The sequence below is a fragment of the Prorops nasuta genome, unplaced genomic scaffold, assembly GCF_024137725.1.
Source record: "Prorops nasuta isolate Cenicafe-Biocafe unplaced genomic scaffold, Cenicafe_Pnas_1.2 PNAS00012, whole genome shotgun sequence".
In the NCBI taxonomy this organism is placed as follows: Eukaryota; Metazoa; Arthropoda; class Insecta; order Hymenoptera; family Bethylidae; genus Prorops; species Prorops nasuta.
Window position 1 is genome coordinate 7,306,598 of NW_027116809.1, and position 17,466 is coordinate 7,324,063.

Genomic DNA, 17,466 nt, shown 5'->3' on the forward strand with positions numbered 1-17,466 from the left:
ATTATCACAGCTCAATCCAGTAATCTGTGAAAATGGTATTTCATGACGAATTAATTCATCACTGAATGCGGTAAATAGTTTATCTGCAGAACAATCACTTGCATCTAAATTAATTAACTGCAATAAATCTATTTGAACGCATAACGATTTTCTGTCCACATATCGTGTAAGCAATGTCATTTTCTTTTCATTTGTTATATCTGTAGTTTCATCTACAAACACAGAAAATTTATTATTTTTTAAATTATCAGCTATTCGTTTTGTTTCATAAGTGCACAGAACGTTATTCACAATCTTAGTTGCTTTGGTTCTACCAAGGGACATAGATTGCAAAACATTTGGCTCTTTACCTATATCTTGAAACAATTTCAATAACTCTGCACTGTATAAGAAGGAAAGATTATGTTCAGCAAAAAAAGCTGCTACTTTTATTTCCGCTGCTTTTACCCTATCATTGAAATTAAATTGTTCATCTGTTGAACAAGTAGGAGATTCTGCATCAAAGTCTTCAGGCTTTTCCAGACATTTCACATTATTTAAATGTAGTTGACGCGAAGCATGCCTTTTGACTTGTGATAAACCACCTACATATTCTTTGTCACACGCAAGACAATAAAATTTGGAATCATCATTTTGTGCTTTTTGCAACCACACTTTCCAAGAAGGATCATAGTCCAGCCAATCATTGCGAAACATTGCTTTCATTTTTTTTGGATTATCATTTGAATCCATTTTTCCCGATTTTGATTGTACTGTTAGTTTTTAAATACCAAATTTTTTGTATATTATAACGTAATATAATAATATTTCAGTACTCACAATTGAAGATTTTTTAATCCAAATTTCCTGCTGTCAGTAAGGAAGTGACCCTTCGGCGTTGTAAATAACTGCTGTTCAACAATTATGCACCGAACAATAAACAATTTTATTTAATAAATTGTTTTTGGGACACAAAATAAACACCGAAAATTCACTTTAATCTTCACTACTTTTATCACCTCGAAATTTTAAGTCGTTTAAATATCAGCGATTTAAACCGACTGAACGAATCTATAGATATTTTCTTCAAACTTATGTGATTGTTTACATCTATGGCTGACAAGTATACAGTAGCTACATTTCGACAGTAAACCTAAACATTGAGAAACTGTATCATATCCACATCGTCCGAAAGCCATACTTAATAATCGATCAGTTACAATGGATCGACTTCTCAGGCAGTTCGCACAGTAAGTAGTTTCTTAATATTGAAAATATTAAATTCATGAATTTGAGAGCATAGATAAAAAGTTATTTGTTAATGGATACTTCTTAGAGTACCTATAAAATCTTAATTTTTATTAGTTATTAATAGTTAATTAATATTATTATTGTGACAAGTAAATAAATTTCATGACCTTCTTCTATCCGCCAAACTTTCTTAGAGAAATTCATCGACTGTTCTAATGATTAAAATTCGATAATTTCAAATTCATTTACAGAAAGGTATTTGTAATGACCAATATATATCATTTGTATTATAACATTTAATTATTTTATATATGCTTGTCAAATTAATTGTAATGAATGACACACCCTATAAATAAATAATTCAGTTCACCGATCTAACTTCTTTTATTAAATTTTAATTTTTCGTTTCTTTTCAGAATGTCTCACGAAGAGCAACACGAACGAAGCAAGTACACTTTCATTACTATTTGAAATATTTCATAATATATATAACATTGTACTTAATGTTAATTCATTTTTTGTCTTATATTTATACAGGCGGTCGTTCTCGAAATGCAGCAGCAGCCGATGCAGCAGTGCTGCATTATTATGACCAGCGCTTGGATTCCTTAGAAGGAACCATCCAAGCGCTGGTCAGACAGCAGCAACAACAGCTGCTGCATCAACAAATGTGGATGCAACAGCAGCACCAACAGCAGCAACAACAGCAGCAACAACAGCAGCAACCACAGTAGCAACCACAGCAGCAACGGCAGCAGTTGCAACTGCAGCAGCAGCAACAGCAGCAGTAGCAGCATCAGCGGCAGCAACAGCAGCAGCATCAGCAGCAGCAACAACAACAGCATCAGCAGCAGCAGCAGCAACAACAACAGCGCCAGCCTTCGGGCCCTTCGGCTGCTTTAGGAGCAGTGGTGCAAAGGCCACTCCCTCGTGGTAATATTTCATTATTAACAAATATTATACATTCCTTTTTGAAAAAACATTTCATTCCCATTACATATAATATTAACAAATTTTGAATTATATTACAGTCAGAGGAACAGAAGGCGGAAAGGCACGCCGCCATTGGGACCACCTTAGCCGTGGAGGTAGAGGAGGAGGTGTGAGAGGAAGAGAAGTAGGAGGAAAAGGAAGAAGATTGGGAGGAAGAGGAAGAGGATCGGGAGGAAGAGGATCGGGAGGAAGAGGAAGAGGTGGAAGGGGGAATAGGGAGGGGTTTGGTGGCAACACTGTAGTTTATAAGAATTATAACTTTTATTAAATAAAAATATAAAACGAAATTATTGTAGTTCATCTTTACTTAGCGTCGATTCCTCCTTCAAACACACATCATAATACCAAATTCCCGCACACAATCAATTATAATAAGTCTTCACTTAAGGTATAAGCAAATAGCCCCGAAAATGTTAGGATTCTTCCATACAGGTGTGTCCGAAGGTGATTGGTAGGAGAGGAAGGAAGAGCAGAAACATCGTTCGAGGAGTGAGTGCGGTGTAGGAGTTGCTGTATAGTCGGAGCAATGGATAAATTAAAAGATGATTTACCTTCTATTACTCGCGAAATCACTTTAATAAAATGAAGGTTCTTAATTCTTCGATCTATTTCAGAGATTAGCTGTTCGACTTGGCCTATATTGTCTGGGTTCAACGGCCTTTAATTTTTGCTTCAGGTAATAAACACTGCGTGTTTATCACGCTGTCCTTTTCCCGCGCACTAAGCAGCGGTCTCTCTCTCGCACGCTGTTTGGATTAGCTCTTCCTTGCACAGAGAGAAAAGTCTTTCCATATTATGTATAATTATTACATATATATAGAAATAAATATATGTAATCCTTTAAATACTGCATAGATCTAGATAGTCATAAAAACTCTTTGTTTTGATTAATCGCTTCCTATCTGTCGCTCGTGTATGTTTACATTGCGAGCGCCGAATAGCTGTTCGGGAATAAAAAGCTCGCAATGAAAATAAGTACTGTAATTTTACTTATAATTCAATATATGATTCTCAAGCTTATTTAGTAAAAGATTTTAATAGAGAGTCTTATGTTTAGAGAAATTAATACTTAATTTTAACGTTGCCTATGTACATAATACGTATTGATCTATATGTACATATAAATACATTACAGAACGTAATATTTCTGAGGTAAGAATTGTTTTGGTAATAAACGCACGTGCTTTCCCCTAAAGGAAGAAGCAAAACAAAGATGCGACTGAGAGAGAGAGAGAAGTCCGATAGCCGCTCCTTATCGCACTCATAATATGCCAATGCTACGAGCGTTGATTATTTATCTTCGTTCTTGGCTATTGGAAAAACTTTTGAAAACAATTCAACATATAGTTATTCTTCAATTTTTATTCCATTATGACAGAATAATAATGAATAAAGCTGTCAGTTGATCGTTTATTTATACGGTATTTCAAGTCTGTATGAAGACTTTCTGTTTATAATACATCGAAGAAGTCTCGTGGCTCAGGCCGTAAGGTAACCGCGTGGCAATTCGTGGGTCCGGGTTCGATTCCCGCTCGGTGCATTTTTTTTTTTTTTTTTATGATTAAATTTTTTTTTAATGGCCATTGACTCACAAAAATCAATAATAAATGAAAGAAATGCAGATCCTACGGAAATAAACGAAATATAACGAAGAATTTGTAGTTAAAATAATTATTATATATCAAATACGCATTTCCTTAATTTATTATTGATTTAAATAAGTCAATGCTTATAAATAAATATGCTGAAAAACATGAATAAAGGCATTGTCCTGCAAATGTAAATAACATCGAAGATTCGTAGATTTTCGGCAAAGCGAAGCGGAAAGATTTTGCCTCGAATCTTCTGCTAGACGGCTAACAGCGAGAAAGAGAGAGAGGTCCGAGAAAGTATCTCCGCTCTCTTTTTAATTCGAGGATAGCCGAGAGCGAGCGAAGCTAGTTGACACATGTATGGACGCTTCGCTTGTGCTCGTGACCATCGAGCAGCGGTAGAAGCGGGGATGGCTCACGCAAACGAGCCTGCATTTGTGGTCGTAAGTGGAGGGGGAAATTCTGTAGACCGACGGTCTACTTTCTGGCAACACTGGTGTGCGAGCCAGTGTCTGGCGAGCCCACGTGACTTGGTGGAGGGGAATAAGGATAGAGCTTGGAAATCAGCCGAAAGTTGCAAGCCGTTCCGACTTCCGAGCCCTGGGTTAGTTCCTCCAAAAAATCTCATAGTTCCTAGGTGGCGCTGCAATCACGGCCCCAGGCCCCACTTCTTAATACGGCAGTGTCACCCCCCTGTTTCCCACTAGGATTGTCACCCTAGGCTCGAAGGCAATCTTTAGCCAACCTAAAATCCTGAGCAATATAGGCTGCGTTCCGTTATTACTGCCAGTACTCAGTACAGTAAATCTCTAGTAACAGTGACGTCATTACAGTATACTGCAAACAGCGTTCCGTTATTACTTTGTACTGCGAGTATACTGCTTAACAATTAAAACGGAACGGATTTTAGTATACTTGCAGTAAGAATCGTAAGAAGTAAGAACCCTTCTTACATATATTTACAAGTCTGCTATACTTATACATATTTGCTTAGATTTAAAGTCAGATCTATAAAACTGCTCTTTTTTAAATAAAAAGATGGAAAGGGAAGAATCAATTTTATCCATAATTAACTTAATGATATCAGAATTAGGTACAGATTCTGACGAAAATTGTAGTGATGATGATGAAGTGTTTCTTGCGACCACAAGCATTATTCGTGTTCCAAGAATAAAAGTTACAAATTATTTTCATCGTATAGTCTGTAATTATTCTGATGCTGATTTTAAGTCTCATTTTCGGTAAGTTTTAGCAAGCACATTTATAAATTCAATAAATTCTTTAAGTATAGTATAAAATAAATCCTGAAAACCTTTTGTTGTAGAATAACGCGAAGCACATTTTCATTTTTAAATGAACTTTTGACACCCCACTTAGAAAGAAAGTCAACAAGATATGGACGGCATTCGCTTTTACCAGAAAAGCAATTGCTTTTGGCATTATGGCTCATGGCAACTCCTAATTCATTTAGGTAATTTTGTATATATTATTAACCTTTATTATACACATGATAGTTGAGATGTATCACACAGCCTAGCTAACTAATATTTGTTTCAAAATTTTCTTTGTGAAAGAGATGCATTACAATGTGCGAAAACTTCCACAAATCATGTCCAGATTCTGAATCTCAATGCTTTGAACATGACAATTATTTGCTTTTTACAAGGAAACTTTAAAACGAAAACTAATTAGTGTGGTGCTCCTTGCATATACGATGAAGATTAATTAACTTATAAGTAATAAGTAATAAATATTAAGGAATATCATATTATTTTATTTAGTTTATGTTACAGGTGTGTCAGTGATAGATTTGGGGTAGGTAAAGCAACTGCTTGGAGATCTGTGCGAAGAGTGACAAATGCTATCTATAGTTACCTACACACATTTATTAAGTGGCCCTCAATAGAAAAAGCTAAAATTACAATGAATAAAATTAAAAATGAATATGGGTTTCCTAAAGTAATAGGGGCAATAGATGGCACCCACATAAAGATTGCTGCTCCGAAAGTAAACTCTGAGGCTTATGTCAACAGAAAAGGTTACCACTCTTTGCAACTACAGGTAACTTATTTACTTTTTCTTGGCTGACTGTTTTTTGTTAACAATCTGTTTACATTCATTTTAACATTTTTAGGCTGTTTGCAATGAAAATCTCGAATTTATTCATGTATATTGTGGAGAAGTTGGATCTGTTCACGATATGCGCGTTTTCCGACTATCAAATATTATAGATATGTACAGTGACGAGAACTTTGTAGAGAATAGTCACCTCCTTAGGGATGCTGCATATGAAATACAAAAATTTGTAATGGTACCATTTAAGGATAATGGCCATCTATCGCAGCAGCAAATAAAATTTAATACGATACTCTCATCATCAAGAATGATAATCGAAAGAAGTTTTGGTCTCTTAAAAGGAAGATTCAGAAGTATTTTAGACAAACTTCCTATGACAAGGACAGATCTTATTCCTCGATATATCATAGCTTGCTGCATTTTACACAATATTTGTGTATTAAAAAATGATATCATTAATATTCCTATTCTTGTTAACGAAGCTAGAGAAGAAATTCAATCAAATGTTAACACGAGTAATGTTAACCTATTAAAATCTGAAGGAATAGATAAACGAAATGCTATCATGTATTTTCTGAATAATGAAATATAAGCTTTTATTTTTCACATTTTAATTATCTTTATTACATTTTAACCTAAAATTTCCATGAGAATTCTCACATCGCATGTGAGACTTGACAAACACATGCATTATTTTATCCAACATTTGACACAAACTAAGCTGCGATAATGTATTTTCATTTTAAAGTATTAATAAAAAAATATGTTCAGCTAACTTAGTTAGACATTCAGAAACCAGCTGCTTGATAACTGAAGAGTCTGTTTTTATAAAAATAAATAGTTGATGTTATATTCTGTTCCTTCCATCAGTGTAAAGACAATCTTACCCATTAGTTTTACTCCTCAATCATACAAGATTTACTTTTTCTTAAATAATAAAATGTTTACCATTTTGCCTTTCAATCTATTCTATTTTTATCACTTTTTACTATTTTAATTTGTACGTGTTTTTAAAATAAAAATTTGCAACAGAGGCAACATCTTTTACATAATGATAGTATAATAAACTTACAAAATAGGTGAAAATACTGGCAGGATAATAATTATTATATTTTGAAAATATTTTGAACTTTAACTTTATTAAAAAATTATATTTTTGTATCACTAAAAGATATATAAATTTTCGTAATTATCTTAATTCTTATTGTTATTTTATTAAGCCACTTTTCATATAGATTTCTCATTAATCAAGTTTTTCTATAGTTCTTTTCAGAACTTTTAGATTTTTTACAGCTTCGAGTATTATAGATCTATAAGAATTAAATATGATACAGGTTTTGTAGATGATTATCTATTATTTGAAAAGGAAAATCTTACCATGGCAGCAAATGAGGTAAATTAGTTCCTGCCATTAAATACAATTGCAGGAATGACAGAAGCATTACTTGACACATCTACAAAACACTCAACCTTCTCAGTTTAATAAATGGAAATGAGGAAAAATGAAACATAAAGCCACAGAAGGCCTTATATTATTAGTTGAATTTAGCCAGTAACGTTTTAACTAGAATCAATTGCAGTTTCAGTTTCTCTTTGTACACGTTTCTGGAAACAAAACATTAATCAGTTATTATATATATATTTCATTTAGTTTCTGTCAAAAAATCATCTGATCTTTTCATATTAGTTTATTTATATAGGTTAGTTCAAAAATCTTAAAAATTATAAAAGAATAATACTTTCTGTTTTATACCTCTTTAGTAATGTTTCCCAACAAATATTGCAATTTATTAAATTGTTTCATTTTTTCTTCATGCCTTTTATTTGCATCTTGTCTGCTCAACTTTTTTTCTTCCAGTAACAATTGCAAAATATTATTTTTTGTCTTTTTCTTCGGGGGTTCTTAAAAAACATTATTCATTAATTGATATAAGATATGTGTAAATATATATACTATGTTGATAGCATTTACTTAATCTGAGAACAAGTAGAATTTACAATGAAATCATTGACACCATTTTCTATACATGAATGCCATGAAAAATTGAATTAAACCATTTTTTCAACATATCTTCATACGGTTAGATATATATATATATTTATTATTAGATAAAAAATATGTAATAAATTATACCTCCATTTTCTTTATCATCCTCTACAGAGGTTCCTGCAACTGCAATAGGTTCGATCCATGGCTCCCCCTCAAAAATTTCTTGTAGCATCTGAATATATTCATTTATATTATTTAACATTTTAGTATTTAAGCAAATAAATTAAATTCTATGAAAATATATTCTTACCTCATAATATTTACAAGTTTTCCGATCATTACCAGACTTCTTGTTGTGATCTTTCACTTTCTTGAAAGACCTCTTCAAAGCTTGTAATTTAGTATTACATTTTTCTGGACCAATTTGATAGCCTCTCTCATTTAATTTTGAAGAAATTAACTTAAGTAAATTTTTTACTGTAATCTTTTTATCTTTATTTTCTTTATAAATTATTAATAATAATTTAGTTTCAGTATCTGACCATATATGTTGATCCGTAACTGTATCTAGAAATGATTAGATTATTATGCGATTAAACAATATTTACACAAATGTATAAAAGCTGATACTTACGACTGGCACTTTCAGTGTTAATAATTTCAGCAGTTGTGAGAAGATTATCACCCAGAAGCTCGGGATCATCTACCAATTCTTCATTCAATTGATTTCTTTGTAAAACGTATTTTTCATACAAACTATTGGCAAATCTGAAATCTATATGAATTGGACAAATATTAAAATGTCAAAAAAAATTATATGAATGGCTAGAAACGATTTTCATATAAAATATAACATACCAGAATTTGCTTTCGTGGCAGTTTTTTTATCAACAGTTATTCTTATTTCCTCGTTAGTTTCTTGATTTATAAAAATCAGTTCATCAGTGCCGGTTTCCAACGCCATTTTATTTTATGACTTTACGCTTTTACTGCATTTACCTCACCTCGCTGAGTACAGTAATTGCAGTAGGAAATGACGTAAAATTAATGACGTCATGAATTTCCCTAGGACATTTACAGTATACTGGAAGCTTACTGCAAGCTATTTCGGAACGATTTGAAGTATACTTGCAGTAAACTTCCAGTACATGCAGTAATAACGGAACGCAGCCATAATTGGCAGCACTACGTAGATGGCGTTATTGCGCTTCTTTAGAATTTGATGCCCATTTGAATAATATTTTTGTTTACTCTTGTTTTTTCAGGCATTCTTTGATATATTTTTTTACTATAGTATCAAATCATTCAATAATTTGATTAAGCTATTTGATTAATTCTTATTAATTACGGTCAATTTAGGTAAAGTTTAAAAATAATCTATCAGTCTTATCGGACCCAGTCTTCTAAGTATTTATATATATACATTAAAAATTAATGTTACAGAAAATTTAAACAATTATATTGAATGTAAAAAAATCAAATAGAATACATTTTTTAAATTTATAACAATTTATGAGAAAAAATATTTTATTTCTTATATTTATCATTTATTAGCTAGCACCTATATATCATTTTTGCTATATGTTTGACGTTCAACACGCAAAATTATTGAAAATATCGCCGTCGAAGGGTGAAAAATAGACAAAAATTAAGTTGTAGGTGACAGTGGGGCAAATTGATCCCATGCCGAATAATTTAAAATAATGAATTCATATTTATAGATACGATAGACAAAAGCTATAATACTTTCTATAAAAAAGTAGAAAGCATATTTTAGTGCTAACATTCTGAATTTTATGAAAAGAAAACGTGTTATTCAAGTATAATAATCGCTTAAAGCGCAAAAAGCGTGAAAAAAGTACACTGGATCCAATCTTCTCAATAAGTCTCGTTTTTAAACTGTTTGTTGTATGAAAAATACATTCGTTGTCATCATCGTTACTACTTTTTGAGCACCGGCTGCTTCTTACAAATGAATCCACTGGGATCGATTTGCCCAAAATGAGCTGCGCATCTTTCATCGAATCTTAAAATTTTACCAAAGCCGATTTTAAATTAATTTTAAGAGGAAATAAAAGTTAATACCTATTACGATTTACCCAATTTTGCGATTTGAAAAGTATCCCCACATTTATTTCCTATATGATTCAAAAACCGCTTATCTTACAGAAAAATGATGAAAAACATAAATGCCGCTAACAATTTTTTACGTATTAAAAATTGACATTACAATATTATATTATTGTGTATTTAGAAGTTTATATTTTAATATTGATTAACCCATTAACGTCCAAAATGTCAAAATTTCTTGCACGTTTTCAAAGTGATTTTTTCCTATGTAATTGGCGTTGAAAAAATTCTTGAACCACATATTCTGATGTAAAATTGCATGCTCTTTCAGAATCCGTTGCCAGAATCATGATAAAACTCACAGGAAAAGAGATATGCTCGATTGAAACATAAAAAACACCTAAATTTTCGAAAAAAAAAATTTTTAGGATTTTTTTTCCAAGTGTTACGGTGAAGATATCACCTTGCGACCGTGATCAAAGGTGATCATGGGAGTTGAAGTTTAACAGGGAATTTTTTTGTTGACCTTGAACCATCGCTTCTTTACACAATGGCGGAAAAAACGAATTTTTTTTTTTCAATCTTCATCAACTTTTTTCTCGAAATCTATGGTCTTTAGAAAAAAATTCATAAAAACAAAAATGCCTTACAATCGCTCGAGGAACATTCTCAAATTTTTTCAGAAGTTTTTGAGACAATTTTTGATTTTCCGGGAAACTTGTGAAATGGAATTTTCAAAAATTGTCTCAAAAACTTCTGAAAAAATTTGAGAATGTTCCTCGAGCGATTCTAAGGCATTTTTGTTTTTATGAATTTTTTTCTAAAGACCATAGATTTCGAGAAAAAAGTTGATGAAGATTGAAAAAAAAAAATTCGGTTTTTCCGCCATTGTGTAAAGAAGCGATAGTTCAAGGTCAACAAAAAAATTCCCTGTCAAACTTCAACTCCCATGATCACCTTTGATCACGGTCGCAAGGTGATATCTTCACTGTAACACTTCGAAAAAAAATCCTAAAAATTTTTTTTTTCGAAAATTTAGGTGTTTTTTTATGTTTCAATCGAGCATATCTCTTTTCCTGTGAGTTTTATCATGATTCTGGCAACGGATTCTGAAAGAGCATGCAATTTTACATCAGAATATGTGGTTCAAGAATTTTTTCAACGCCAATTACATAGGAAAAAATCACTTTGAAAACGTGCAAGAAATTTTGACATTTTGGACGTTAATGGGTTAATGTTTAAATGAATAGTATCAATAGTTTCTATAAAACCCTCAGCGATCATTTTACCCCGAGTGATCATTTTGCCCCACTCTCCCCTAAATATTTCGAAAGCTAACGGAAAAGCATAATACCAATTCGAAGTATAAAATAAATATTTCAGGTACAATATAGCGTCAGGAAGTACTTACCATCTTCGAGTCAATATACAGGGTGTATCAGCAATGATGCTTTTAATTTTAACCATATATTCTTGAGCATAAACTAAGTCGAAAAGTCCTGTACTATAACGGCCGTATTCATAGTCGGTCCTTAAGGAGCTCCTTAGATTAAGGGCGCCTTATTCACTAGGCGGGACGGCGACACTTTACCACCCGTGAGCAGGAATTTAATTATTTGAGGTTGGCAGCACTAAGGCTTGAAACCTTTTATTCAAGATACGCTCTCGTATAAATTTGCTGTGCGCTCTAAGCATATGCTGCGTGTATGTGTGTGTAAACTGTACTACAGTATATTTCTCCACTGCCGGATTGCAATTTAGAACAAGCTAGTGAGTGTGACAAATAAATAAAAAATGTCATGTAGCAGAAGGATAGATTATAATAAAAAAGAATTTGTTGATTAATTACACAAAACAACAACAAGATAATAAATTATATGGAATTTTTATACACAGAAATATAATACCAGATAAGTTATTGTGTATTTTTATTTTTCTGCATGAATAAATTAGTATGGAAGTATAAGAGAGAAAAATTCTTTGTTAAAATGTAGATTTTACTTTGCAGGTTATTCTAAATGAATGTTGGACTTTCCTCAATTATGTGTAAGCAAGAGTAAACTGCAGCGATACCTTTAACAGTTAATGGATAAGCGTAACTGAGGTTAACGATAAGAAACTGGATTATAAATTCAAGTGTCAGAGCTTTTGATGATTATGCTGAGTATTTTACGTAGAAAAATAATTGTTATTTGTGTATGAGTTTCAGTCCATTTAAGTAATACTGTGGACTTAAAATTAGTAAGAAATGTGTAATCTGGTTAATGTAATATAATATATAAATTAGTGTAAAATTTCTATTGGCACACGTCTCAAGTTTCATATAATTCTATATATTTTGACTGTCAATTCTAAATTTTTATTTGGATACATATATAATTACAGATTATGACTTGCATCTAACTGACTTGACCGTTGAGTAAAATAATTATTAACCTTAAGTCTTACAAAATACATTTCACTCTCTACATTCTTACGAATTTTTATGATTTTAATTAGAGGCTCGTCCCTCAATTCATTACTCTATTGCAATATAATTTAATATACTATATGGTTATTATATTTTTCAGATTTTGTAAACTGACAGCTGTTTGAAAAATATAAAGTTCTATCTTTACAAGACTATATTGAATATACTATAGAAATAGAATTTCAAATAAATTGTATATGATGCAGAAGCTACAAAAAGATGAAATAATAAAGGAACGGTGTAACATACGTTTTAATCAATTTATTTATCCTCTCTATTTATGACAATAAATTCAATTTCTCCATCATTTAGCAGGTATTGGTTTTTTATTAATATCAATTTTTCTATTACCTTCTCTGATGAGTATCTATCTATATCTATAAAGGGAATATTAGTATTTTCTTTAATTTGAACTTCCTGCTCTCGTCTGCCCATGTTTACCAAACTTTTTGATATATTCAGTTTTTCTTGTTTTTTTAATTCTTTAATGCTTCCAAATGTATCAAGTAAATTTAGTATCTGTGAGTCTCTTTCTTTGTTATTAGCAACTTTGTCTATTTTGGAATAAAATTCTTGGATATCATTATTGAAATCTATTGTTTTAGATTTTTTCTCTCGTGGCCTATATATATTAGTTTTCATTTGCATGATTTCAATATTAGTTTCCTTTACTAACATTTGTATAAAACCTAAATTAGTATTTTTAAATTAAAACAGTAGTATTGAAAATTATATATTTTATAGGTAAAATATTTACGCAAAACAATAGAAAAAAGAAGACTTATTTCTGTAAGAGAAGAAGAAAGAAGTTAAAAGAAAGTCGGAGATATTTGTAACTTTAAGAACTCACATTGTAAGACATCGTCAGTGATCTACAACTATATAACTAATCTTTTGAGGTGTTTTCTCTATATAAGGGAAATGAAAGAAACGATCGTTGTCATTAAATTTCGTTATTTTTAAAAATGTGGGTAATATCATTTTTATTATTCCAAGGCAATTCGGTTTTTTTTAGAAATACGGATGTTACCAATTAATTCTTATATAATTTTAGAAACTGCAGTGTTAGAAACTGTCAACAGCTATATATGCCAGATTTTTTCCATCACTTTTTTACAAAACATAATTTAAAGACAGAAAAGAGATAAGCTTTTTTAAATCTTTCTACATTTTGATAGTTTATAAAATACTGTATATACTCACTGATAAAGGAATTTATGTTTGGTTTTTTTCCTAAATTTGCATGTAATTTTCTATTATATGATTCTGAGTAATTATTAGTTCTATTAATCAATTTGAAAACTGAAAATTTGTGGGGTTCAACCTCGTTAATCCAAAAGTTTTCATAATATTTTAAATACTTTTCAAAAAACATTCCAAATTGGGACTGTATATCTTTTTTCAATTGTTGAAATACACCTCTTACATAAGCAGGTGGCAATAAAGCTAGCAATGTTAATTTTCTTATAATTAAAAATCTTTCTGGGTATAACAATTTATTCTTGGTTTTACTTATTATTTTAAGTTTTTGGGCCTTCTTAATTAATGCCTTAAAATAAATAATAATGAAGAGTTTAATATGAGATGAACAAATATAGTAGATATTAGACTTCATTATATATAATCTCAGAAACGTATCGTGAAACGTAAACTGCTTTTCTAATATTGTTGGATTAGTAATTTCATCACACTCCCATACAGTGCATATTGTTTTAAAGTCTTATTATTAAGTCATTTTTTAGTCATCTGCGTTTCGAAATGATATTAAATATGAGCTTTAAAATAATGTGTCCTCTATGGGAAGTGCTAGCGCAGGCTACAAAAAAAATATATCGTTTAAACTGATTCACTATTTAGATACACACATATATATAGAAAATATGTTAGTAATATAACTCACAAACTTACTTGTGAAAAATGGAAAAAGCAATGTGTAATTTCTACACTAGGATAAGCTATTTGTATGGCATTTGACATAGCTTGTTCATAGTCAAGCATTATTAATTTTGGTTTGAGAGTAGTAAAATCATGTTTTAAGTATTCAAATGTCTCTAAATAATCCAGTGTGCGTCTGTTCTTCATGAGAATCCAAAAACACGGAATAGCCTAAATGAGAAAGTAAAGTAATTAAAAATCTGCAGCCTTTTTACAAAAAATAATACAATTAATAATAAATGTTTTACTTTATTTGGATATTCATTTATTGAAATTAAAATAGTCAGTAATTGTATGTTTTTGTCTTTCAAATTAGGTATTGCTTTGAATGTTCCATCGATAAACATACTTTCTGCAGATTGCAGTATACTTTGTATAAAATTGAAATCATAAAATACTATATTTAATATGTTTGTAGCATCGTTTCTTAGTACTTTTGTATTTAATTTAATTTTATCTGAATTTGTTTGTTCTTTGGTTATATATTTTGCTAAGTTATTAAGATTATTTTCCTTTAAAATAATATTTGATTTATCACTAATCTTTTTAATATAACGCTGAAGCGTTCGCCTGCAGGTGGTAAACGAGGTTTCAGCTTCAATTTCTTGATTACTAACCCAGAAATTATTTAAATATTTATTACAAAAACGAGAAAAATGATCATTTTATGATATATAATTATATGTGTATACTTACTTCATAACAACGAAATTATAAATTTGTTTAGGCTTCGTTCCATTAATTTTTGCTGATTCTTTCATTTTTTTATAAAATACAGACTTCTTATTGTTTATAATATTGGGCTCATGGTTATGAAGTATGTCAGATGGATGAAATTCATTATTATAAAAACGTCCATTAGCTTTGCAATTGAGCTCTTTATATTTTATACAGTACAAATATCTGAAAAGAAAAATATTTTCAAAAGAATCTACAAAAATATAAAATAATCTAACCCTTCTATATATATAATCAGTACAATTTATCATTTGTGCTTTTTTTAATGAAGTATCTGAAGTCATTAAAAATCCATAAGTTTCTTTCCTTCTTATTTGCACTCATACTTTATATGAAGTGTTTAAATGCTTTTCACAAATATCTAAGAACTGTTAATTTCTAATTAGATCTAAAACTAATATGTAACGTCTAAGCGTAAAATTTGTTTTGACAAACAATCATGTATAAATAAATATTTGCATGTATGTGTATGTGCGTGAAGACCTGCCAAACAAGATTTTTGCGTGAACGTTGCCACCCGTTGCGTGTTGAAATGTGAAAACATTTATTACTTTCATATAAAATAAACACAAATATAATAAAAAGAAACTAAGAAGTTTTAAATATTACATATGGCTTTATTAACCACATGAAGAAATGATAAAATTTACAAACTTTCATAAAATCAGTATATTATTTTAATTTTTAGTACACATTTATCAAAACCTTTCTTTTCATATTCTTATTTTATATAAATAAAAAAGCTTATAAATGTAAAGTTATTTAGCACTTAATTAACGATGCATTTAATATATCCAAAATTATCCATAATATAATAAGCTCAATATTAAAGATAATAAGAAATTGGTATTTTTTAAAATATGAAAGATATTGTGCAAAAATGATTAATATTCAACTTTAAAAAATGTATAAATTTATAGCTTAAAAGTAAGTTCATGCTATACATATTTAAGCTCCATTATTTATTATAGATAGATACTCATCAGAGAAGGTAATAGAAAAATTGATATTAATAAAAAACCAATACCTGCTAAATGATGGAGAAATTGAATTTATTGTCATAAATAGAGAGGATAAATAAATTGATTAAAACGTATGTTACACCGTTCCTTTATTATTTCATCTTTTTGTAGCTTCTGCATCATATACAATTTATTTGAAATTCTATTTCTATAGTATATTCAATATAGTCTTGTAAAGATAGAACTTTATATTTTTCAAACAGCTGTCAGTTTACAAAATCTGAAAAATATAATAACCATATAGTATATTAAATTATATTGCAATAGAGTAATGAATTGAGGGACGAGCCTCTAATTAAAATCATAAAAATTCGTAAGAATGTAGAGAGTGAAATGTATTTTGTAAGACTTAAGGTTAATAATTATTTTACTCAACGGTCAAGTCAGTTAGATGCAAGTCATAATCTGTAATTATATATGTATCCAAATAAAAATTTAGAATTGACAGTCAAAATATATAGAATTATATGAAACTTGAGACGTGTGCCAATAGAAATTTTACACTAATTTATATATTATATTACATTAACCAGATTACACATTTCTTACTAATTTTAAGTCCACAGTATTACTTAAATGGACTGAAACTCATACACAAATAACAATTATTTTTCTACGTAAAATACTCAGCATAATCATCAAAAGCTCTGACACTTGAATTTATAATCCAGTTTCTTATCGTTAACCTCAGTTACGCTTATCCATTAACTGTTAAAGGTATCGCTGCAGTTTACTCTTGCTTACACATAATTGAGGAAAGTCCAACATTCATTTAGAATAACCTGCAAAGTAAAATCTACATTTTAACAAAGAATTTTTCTCTCTTATACTTCCATACTAATTTATTCATGCAGAAAAATAAAAATACACAATAACTTATCTGGTATTATATTTCTGTGTATAAAAATTCCATATAATTTATTATCTTGTTGTTGTTTTGTGTAATTAATCAACAAATTCTTTTTTATTATAATCTATCCTTCTGCTACATGACATTTTTTATTTATTTGTCACACTCACTAGCTTGTTCTAAATTGCAATCCGGCAGTGGAGAAATATACTGTAGTACAGTTTACACACACATACACGCAGCATATGCTTAGAGCGCACAGCAAATTTATACGAGAGCGTATCTTGAATAAAAGGTTTCAAGCCTTAGTGCTGCCAACCTCAAATAATTAAATTCCTGCTCACGGGTGGTAAAGTGTCGCCGTCCCCACTAGGCAAGGAATGAACCAATCACAATGGGAATAGCGATGACTCTTTCATTGTGATTGATTGATTGTTTTATGCTACAGTCGGCTCAATACTACTTTAGTTTACTTTAATTAGATATAGATATGATTTTTT

At 30.2% G+C, this 17,466-nt stretch overlaps 2 protein-coding genes across 4 annotated transcripts; one reads left to right on the forward strand and one right to left on the reverse strand.

Moving 5' to 3' along the window:
• The first annotated feature begins 5,248 nt into the window (after window positions 1-5,248).
• LOC136777909 (putative nuclease HARBI1) lies at window positions 5,249-6,483 on the forward strand. Its single transcript, XM_066734488.1, has 3 exons — window positions 5,249-5,286; window positions 5,609-5,876; window positions 5,950-6,483. The coding sequence occupies exons 1-3, from the start codon at window positions 5,264-5,266 to the stop codon at window positions 6,481-6,483; spliced, it is 825 nt and encodes a 274-aa protein (XP_066590585.1). The 5' UTR covers window positions 5,249-5,263.
• Window positions 6,484-13,526: 7,043 nt separating this feature from the next.
• Window positions 13,527-17,198, reverse strand: LOC136777806 (uncharacterized). 3 transcript variants are annotated; one of them, XM_066734395.1, is made up of 6 exons: window positions 16,493-17,198; window positions 16,122-16,336; window positions 15,053-15,259; window positions 14,605-14,968; window positions 14,330-14,527; window positions 13,527-13,970 (listed from the first exon to the last, which is right to left on the reverse strand). In XM_066734395.1, exons 2-6 carry the CDS (start codon window positions 16,154-16,156, stop codon window positions 13,527-13,529), a joined length of 1,248 nt encoding a protein of 415 aa, XP_066590492.1. In that variant the 5' UTR covers window positions 16,157-16,336; window positions 16,493-17,198. The 3 variants fall into 3 exon arrangements, 2 of the variants coding, with proteins under 2 accessions (XP_066590492.1, XP_066590490.1); XM_066734393.1 differs by lacking the exons at window positions 16,122-16,336; window positions 16,493-17,198 and having other exon boundaries at window positions 15,053-15,382; XR_010823312.1 differs by lacking the exon at window positions 14,605-14,968 and having other exon boundaries at window positions 13,869-13,970; window positions 16,122-17,198.
• Window positions 17,199-17,466: the final 268 nt, after the last annotated feature.